The sequence below is a fragment of the Manihot esculenta genome, chromosome 9 (genome assembly GCF_001659605.2).
Source record: "Manihot esculenta cultivar AM560-2 chromosome 9, M.esculenta_v8, whole genome shotgun sequence".
Taxonomy (NCBI): Eukaryota; Viridiplantae; Streptophyta; class Magnoliopsida; order Malpighiales; family Euphorbiaceae; genus Manihot; species Manihot esculenta.
Window position 1 is genome coordinate 5,782,288 of NC_035169.2, and position 9,178 is coordinate 5,791,465.

The 9,178-nt window shown below is 32.2% G+C and overlaps 1 protein-coding gene across 1 annotated transcript; it reads left to right on the plus strand.

The window, feature by feature from the left end:
• Positions 1-4,778, plus strand: LOC110622066 (protein DETOXIFICATION 42-like). The gene is made up of 14 exons (XM_043959674.1): positions 1-161; positions 355-596; positions 801-922; positions 1,363-1,566; positions 1,760-1,893; positions 2,157-2,292; positions 2,531-2,627; positions 2,761-2,861; positions 2,996-3,159; positions 3,298-3,369; positions 3,441-3,557; positions 3,682-3,777; positions 4,008-4,129; positions 4,712-4,778. Exons 2-14 carry the CDS (start codon positions 520-522, stop codon positions 4,752-4,754), a joined length of 1,485 nt encoding a protein of 494 aa, XP_043815609.1. The 5' UTR covers positions 1-161; positions 355-519; the 3' UTR covers positions 4,755-4,778.
• The last annotated feature ends 4,400 nt before the right edge of the window (positions 4,779-9,178 follow it).

Below are 9,178 nucleotides of genomic sequence, written 5' to 3' on the forward strand. Positions count from 1 at the left end.
TTTCTGTTTTTGGAAATTGTTGCGTAAGCAGTGGCGGTTATTTTTGAGTTTGCTAATTTTAGCTCCGATTTTCTACAATTTTTGTGATGCATAAAAAGTACAGACTGGGATTTCCTGATCAACTGAGGAAGCTGCATCTGTTGCAGCGTCCCAGCTTACAGGTTACTTCTATGATCCATGCTTCATTTTTCTAAAAACATTTCTAGCTGAAATGAAGCATGATTCTTTAGGATTCTTTGTATTTTTTTTTTTCTGGGATTCTATTTATGTGAATTTCTTATACTGCTTGTAATTTCTGGGAAACAACAGTGACTTTTCTGAGTATTTTCTTTTGTCATTTTCTTTGTTGACCAGTTGTTTGATGCCGAAATTCTTTGATTGTTGAATTCTTTTTCCCATCGGAAGCAGCCTGATTCCTCTGTTGGTTTTGGCTTGGTGATGATCACATTATTTTAATTACTCCACTGAAGCTGCATCATCTTTATTCCATCTGTTGTTTTTGGAAAAACCAATTTAACGATGGCCACAGAAACTCTTCTTAATCTGTGGGAAAACTTGGCTAAATTGCCTCTTGTTATGCTCTTGAAGGATACAAGGTACTCTTTCTTTTAGAAAGTTTTTGATTCTACAACTATTTTTAGGAACATCTTTATTTTTATGATTATCACAGTATAAATTTTTTAAATAATGCATATCTTGCAGCTTGGATTTTCATCTTCTTCTTCTTTTAATTGTTTGTCAAGAGGTTTTGTGATAATATTATTAAATCTCACATGTAACTCTATGATTTGTTTGTCCAGGAACGTTTTCAATATGGATGAGTTAGCAGTAGAAATAGCACAAATTGCAGTTCCTGCTGCACTTGCTTTAGCAGCAGATCCTGTTGCTTCTCTAATCGATACAGCATTCATTGGCCATTTAGGTTTGTACATGTGATCTCCATCTTTTCTTGAAGATAGCCTGCATATCCACTACTTAATTTCCTTCCTATTCGATTTTTTTAAGCTTTTCTCTGCTGATCCATATTCAATAAGCTTTTATCTCTGAGTATTTAGTATACAGGAACTGATCAATTATATATTTGTAGATGCAGTTTGCATTCATTGTTGCTCATGAGAAATAATTACATTTCTGGATGCAGAAACTTTACTGGAAAAAGTTATTGTTTGATGCATTGTAAATGAATAGATAAGTAGAAAGCATACAATATGGTCGTGAAGTTCTATCCAACATGAAACGGATCCACTTGAACCTAACATGGATAATAAATAATATATCTTTATTTTGAATCTATCATCCATCATAGGAAAAAATAAATATTTTTTGTCAACATCAATGGCTCATTAATATTATTACTTGTAGGACCTGTGGAGCTTGCTGCTGTGGGAGTTTCTATTGCCATTTTTAATCAAGTGTCAAAGATTGCAATTTTCCCACTTGTCAGTGTTACCACGTCTTTTGTTGCCGAGGAAGAAAGTGCTGGAAAATCGAGTAACGACGAAAATGCATCACTTGAAGATGGTTTGCTTGTCAATAAGGAAACGGAAGAGCTATTACCTAAATCTGGTAGGTTTATCCTCTGTTTCCCCTTAGTTTGTTGAAAGAATACACCAATTGAGTTGCAAAGATCTGGATAGAGCTCCAACTTACACGTTGTTCTCGATTGATTTCCTTATAATTCCTGGAATATGCTCCTCACTTTTAAGACATTCTGTGTTTTCCACTTAACAAGAGTCTACATGCAAATCATCCTCTGCAGGCAGCATTTCCACCAAAAGGCACATACCATCTGCTTCTTCAGCATTGGTTATTGCTTGTGTCCTTGGCGTAATCCAGGCTTTATTCCTCATTTTCTCTGCAAAACCGATCCTGAGCTACATGGGTGTACAATCTGTAAGTCTTCTTCAAGTAGCATTCGAGTGCTGAAAAGTTTGTGTATTATTTCTCATTCCTGTTGTGATTTTTTATCTAAAATTATTAGCTCCACCGGGTTATCTCGTCAATAGGTTGTTTGATGTTCATGTTTTTACCTAACAGCACAAGTTTTTCAATATATCAATATGCTCCAGTTTATTTCACGCAAGTTAGTCTAAAACTTTTTATTGTTCAAACTTCAAAAGACAAGTTCTGTGAGGAATGCCTTTTCTGTTGTGCAGGATTCCCCAATGCTAATACCAGCACAACAATACTTGACATTGAGGTCACTAGGTGCTCCTGCTGTTCTTCTTTCACTAGCGATGCAAGGGGTTTTCCGAGGAATTAAGGATACGAAAACTCCTCTATTTGCTACTGGTAAGATAGATCTTTCACCTGTAAATATGTATGCCCTTGATATATTAGTGAAATATGTATCTATATTTTTTAATATCTATAACAATAAAAGCAAAGAGAAACATGACATAAAATCAAATAATGTGAAGTGATTTTTGCTGTGTTCTTCCTACCTTTATATTTGATCTATACTTCATTTATATGGATTAGCAGTTCCAAAGCTTATAATTTATTATTATTATCATTTATTTTTTTGTAGTTGTGGGAGATGTAGCAAATATCATCTTGGACCCAATATTTATATTCGTATTCAGATTGAACGTCTGTGGTGCAGCCATTGCTCATGTTATTTCTCAGTAAGTTCCATCTTTCTCCTGAAGATGAGATAGCATTCCAATTTTTCTTTGTGGTTTCTGGCATGCTGTTGATTGATTTTTTGTTGAGGACACTATGGTTCACCTTTTTTTTCCTTTTAATATTCTGTTTTAGGTACCTAATCTCCCTGATTCTGTTGTGGAAATTAATTGAACATGTTGATCTATTGCCTCCCAACATTAAAGATCTACAATTTGGTCGATTTCTAAAAAATGGTAAGGTTTTTCCTTTTCCACCCTTCTTAAATGCATTGTCTCCTTGGGAATTATCTCATTCCTTTTCTATTCATTTTTTTGCTGTTCACTTTGTATGCTATTGCAACTGATCTATGAATTGCATTTCCACTAAGGATTTATGCTGTTGATGAGGGTAATAGCTGCGACAATCTGTGTCACCTTGGCTGCATCATTGGCGGCAAGACATGGATCTACTTCAATGGCTGCATTTCAGGTTTGCTTGCAGATTTGGATGGCAACTTCTTTGCTTGCAGATGGGCTGGCTGTGGCTGGACAAGTAAGAACTGTTTCTTTTAATGAACTGAAACCACTTGCATGTGTTTGTAAATATTTGCATAATTCGCTTGCCGGTGGATGTAGATTTTACTTGTAAAACATCTCCAAGAAATGGACTAATGCATTTCAACTTTTCCAGGCAATGCTTGCAAGTGCATTTGCAAATAAGGATCACGACAGGGCCAAGGCCATTGCTTCTCGTGTATTCCAGGTACGGAAATACCTCAGCATTAAGTTACAAATTTCCCTGTAAATATTTTAATTGTGTGCTTTTCTTTGCAGTACGGTTTGCTTTTAGGCCTAGTTCTCTCGATCTTCCTTTTCGGTGGACTACAGTTTGCTTCAAGATTATTTACAGAAGACGTCAATGTTTTGAATCTTATTGCCGTGGGCATCCCGGTAACTATTCACTTTTTCTAATTACAAGAACCAACAATAGGAGTTTTTTTCCTTTTCTGTGCTTTGGATTATGGAAAACTTTTCGGACTAAGACTTTCCTCTTTTCTCTTTTTATGCTGATTAGTTTGTTGCAGCAACTCAAATCGTAAATGTTTTAGCCTTCGTTTTCGATGGAATCAATTATGGAGCATCTGATTTTGCATACTCTTCATACTCAATGGTATGCCTCGCCTTCTACCCCAGTTAAAAAGTTCTTCAAAACATCAATTCATTTTGCTTTTGTGTTTAGATAAGCTTGTTTGGCTTCCAAGAATACAACAGAAAATCAACACTTTAATTATCTTATATTATTTTTCTTCCCCATTATACCATTAACAAATATCAAATCCTTGTTATACTTCTCCTTCTCTTATTTTTCACATTCTGCTAATTTCTTCCACCATGGTTCAGGTTTTGGTGTCAATAATAAGCATCCTTTGCTTATTTGCTTTATCATCTAGTCATGGCTTCTTTGGTATCTGGGTTGCGTTGACCATTTTTATGACTTTACGCGCATTCGTGGGCTTGTTCAGGTAATAGTTTCAATTAGAAATATTGATGTCAAATTTATACCTACACCCTTATATTATTTCATACCGACTCGTTAAACACCGAAACTAAATTTGCAACCTATTAAACACTTAAACTTACAAGAATTATAACAATCAAGTATAAATTTATGATATTATTTTTTAATTTATAAAAGGATGTCAAAAATAGTTTGATTTATTACTTACTACTCTTGAATTTTATTGATTGAATTCTAAATTTTTATAAAATGACAAAATTATATTTTTCGGACTTTATCAATTTATAAAATTTGAGAATATTATCAATAAAATTTAGAATATAAATAATAATACGTGTGATTAATGTTTATTTTTCTTCTAATAAATTATTAATAGTATGATTACCTTATAGTTAATTATTATGATTTTTATAAATTCAAATATTGAATAGATTACGGTTTAGTTTAGGTGTTCAATAGTTTAATTCTAATTACTATAGGGGCATCGGTTAGCTAAAAATTAAGACCTGATTATCTATTGGTGGTTGTATTTGATCAATGTTCTTTATGTAGAAATTTATTTTAACAAGTACTTTTGTTTCTGCAGAATAGGAACCGGGACGGGACCTTGGAGCTTTTTAAGAAGATGAGCTTCTTTCCATTTGTTCATATAGATAGCAAATATCATCCTGGCCTGTTTGGAAAATGGGAAAATTTTAGAGATCATTGCATTTTTGGCATCTTTATTAGTAGTAGGTTTTTCAACAATCTAATGTAAATAATTGCCATCATTAATTTATTAGTGTTGGAATGATCCATTTTTACAGAAAAGAATTCAGATTAATTCTTATAACATAACGCAGTTCCTTAGCAATTTCTTTTAAAATGAAATTCTTTCAAATCATAATTAAATTCTTTTATTTTAAACAACAAAATGGATAAACAAAATCAATTAAATTAAATTTATACGAAATCTCTTACTCCAATTAAGGGTATATAATCTTATTGCTTGTAGATTTGTAACGGTGAGCTGCTTACAGCTCAATCCGCCTGTCCCACATCGGCGGATTACGGCAAATTGAAATTATATATAATAGCTAGCAAGAAATTGCTAAATAATGTGGATTAACTATAGAAAAATTATGTAGAGCTAGTGAGTCTACGAGAAAATGGTACTCGTGTGAGACGAGGTGGAGCTGCCCGAAGTACTAGCGAAACTATAATATCTAAGGATCTGATCCTGATTTAGTAATTATACAGAAAAATTGTGTAGAGCTATTAGGCCTGCGAGGAAAGAATACTCGTGTGAGACGAGGTGGAGCCCGCCCGAAGTACTAGTGAAACCACAATATCTAAAAGTCCGGTCCTGATCAGCTATTTGCTTAAAATCCGTAATCTAGTATAATGAAAGTGAAATAGACGAGGAAGGCCAGAAAATGGATGTAAGAAACAAGATTGTCCAATTTACACATTGTTATATTTTTCATTATTAATATCTTGCATGAGCTCTTCTAAAATTAGTAAAAAAAAAAAAAAATTCAAAGTATAATGCAATAATATAATATAAATTTAGCCCCTTAAATAATTTAAAAAATAATTAATAGCTTATTAAAATTAATTTCTTTACCATTTAATCTCTCAATTTTTTTTAGTTCTCTAAATATTGATTAAAATTGAATGATTAAAGTTATTTGATTTTCATAAAAGTATAAAAAAATTGCTTGAAATTAATTATTCAAACTTTTAGATGAAACTTTTCTATTTTTATTTTTACTCTCACTTTTATTTCATGATCAAGTATAAAAAAAAATGTTTATTTATTTTTTCTCTTATTTTACTTTCTCTCTTTTATTTCATTAAAAGTAAAAAAATTATCTTATTTACATATGCACATATATATTTATTAATTCTCTAAATATTGATTAAAATTAAAGGATTAAAGTTATTTGATTTTCGTAAAAGTATAAAAAAATTACTTGAAATTAATTATTCAAACTTTTAGATGAAACTTTTCTATTTTTTTTTTACTCTCACTTTTATTCCATGATCAAGTATAAAAAAATGTTTATTTATTTTTTCTCTTATTTTACTTTCCCTCTTTTATTTCATTAAAAGTAAAAAATTATTTTATTTACATATGCACATACAATTTTTATAAAAGGTACACATATGTCGTTTATGAATTTAAGATAGTATGACAATTTCCATGGCATTTCACGTTGGTATAACGTTGTGGTTGGACGGAAAATTTGAAATATGAGTTTTAAATTTAATAAAGTTTATATATTTATTTTTTGATCAAAGTCATGAATATATATTAAGTTATTATTATTATTATTATTATTATTAGGTTAGGATAAGGAGATTACATGAGTTGAATTCTAGATTTTAGCCGTTACGTGTTATAAAAATAAAATTTGCTATTTAATCTCTATATATTGTATTGAAAATCTCATTAATTAATTCATTGATTTTGAAAAATACATTACAACATTCCTGAAATTTTAAAAAATCTACTAATTAATCCAGCCGTCAATTTTAGTTATTAAGTTTTACATAAAAATTTTAAATATTTTCAATATGAAAAAACTAATTAGTAGACATTTTTATAATATTTAAAGACTGACAAATGAATTTTCTCTTGATACAAAAACTAAATAGTAAAATATTTAATAGCTAAACTAATGAAATAACTAATTAGTATTTTTTTAATAGCTTAAGGATGCTTTAATATATTTCTCAAAACAAATGAATTAACTAATAAAATTCTCTATATTATAAGGACTAAATAGTAAATTTTCTTTATAAAAAGGTCTAAAATACTTTTAATATTGAGACTTGTTACAGGTTATAAGAAGTAAATATGTTAATATAGAAAATAAATATTGATAGATGGGTTAGTTACTTAATCTTAGGGATTGTATAATCATAGACTTGATTTTCCTTCCTGTTTAGATATCGTCTTTCATGTATAAATAGGTTGTAATCTCTATTGTGAAATATAACAAAATATTATCTTTCTAACATGGTATCAGAGCCATTTTCGTAGAGATTTAATTTTTTTTCTCTCTCGTCAAGTTTTAAAATTTTGAAGACTTAGAACTCTTGTTCTTTTGTGCTACCTATCTAGGGTAATATTTGTCTTTCATCGTCCACCTAGAGAGGACACCGAAGTTGCATTGCAACCCGCTTGTTAGATCTGTAGTTCGTTTGTCGTTTGGGTGTTGGGTGGAGGCATTTTTTTATACTATTCACTGGGTTAGATTTTGTTATCTTCTTTTATTTCGTTTGAAGGTAAAGGAGTATAGAAGTTTAGTTAAAATGGTTTTTGACAGTAAGATCCATATTAAAATTATCCCAACGTCCTCAGTAGTGGCTGAAACAGGTAAAACGTGTCTTATTTCCTCTTCATATAAATGGGTCATTGATTCTAGTGTCATGGATCACATGACAGGTAATCCTCATATTTTTACTAGCTTTCGATCTCATAAAGCACCTTCTCCTGTTATTATAGCTGATGGGTCAACCTATAATGTTGAGGGTTCTGGGACTGTTAAACCTACTCCTTCTATTACCCTATCATTTGTGCTAAGTTTACCTAATCTTGCCTTTAATTTAATCTCTGTGAGTAAACTTACCAAAGACCTAAATTGTTGTGTTTCCATTTTTTCTGATCATTGACTCATTCAGGATCTTGTGACGAAATAGATTATTGGTAAAAGACATGTATCTGGGGGTCTCTATATTTTGGATGCATAGGTACCTCAGTCTGTTGCTTGCTCCAGTGTCGTGTCTCCATTTGAAGCACATTGTCGGTTGGGACACCCTTTTTTACCGGTTTTGAAGAAGTTATGCCCTCAATTTCATTAGGTATCTTTACTGGAATGTGAGTCATGTCATTTTGCAAAACATCATCGAATCTCTTTAAGTCCTAGAATAAATAAACGAGCTGAGTTTGCTTTTGAATTAGTTCATTTAGATGTTTGAGACCTATGTCCGGTTGGATCTAAGACTGGATTTAGATATTTTATCACTTTTGTGGATGATTACTCTAGAATGACTTGGATTTATTTTATGAAGCATCGTTCAGAAGTGTTTTCTCATTTTTCTGCCTTTTGTGCTGAAATCAAGACTCAATTCAATGTTTTTGTGAAAATTTTGCGGAGCGACAATACTAAAGAATATATGTCAGAATCATTCCAGGCTTATATGATTCAACACGGTATTCTTCACCAATCGTCATGTGTTGATACACTCGCTCAAAATGGGGTAGCTGAAAGGAAGAATCGACATCTTCTGGAGACTGTTAGAGCTCTATTGTTTCAAATGCAAGTTCCTAAGCAATTTTGGGCTGATGTTGTCTCTACTGCATACTTTTCCATTAATTGCATGCCCTCTGCAGTACTAAGCGATAATACTCCTTATAATGTCCTCTTTCCTAAGAAGCTATTATTTCCTCTCGAACCACGACTGTTTGGCAGTACTTGCTATGTTCGGGATGTCAGATTTCATGTGACTAAACTTGATCCTAAAACTTTAAAGTGTATTTTCTTAGGATATTCTCGCCTTCAAAAGGGGTATCGGTGTTACTCTCCAGACCTCAACAAGTATCTGGTCTCAACAGATGTAGTCTTTTCCGATAAAGTTCCTTTTTATCTTATTGCACAAATCTCTCTTAATCAAGAGGATGATGATGAGTGGCTCATCTATAGAATCATATCTGATGGTGGGACCTCTTCGAGTATGCCTTCTGTTGTACAATCTGATGGTAACATTCCTCCTAATACTCAGCCTCCTGTTAACCCATCAGTTGTTCAAAATGTAATACCCAGCTAAATCTCCAGCGTCGAAATTCCAACCTTCCGATGGAATTCCCGTTGGAACCCGGAATCTTGAAGCTGGAATCTCCTTAGGTAGGGTAAAATAAGGTTTTTATAAAATGAATTTGAAAATTTTAAGGTTTTAAGTTAAAAGGAAAGAAAATAGTTTTGGAAGGGAAAAACCAGGTTCGGCTGCCGAACCTTCAAGTTTGGCCGCCGAAGGTGGTGCCGCCGCGGGACCTCCCCTTTCGGCC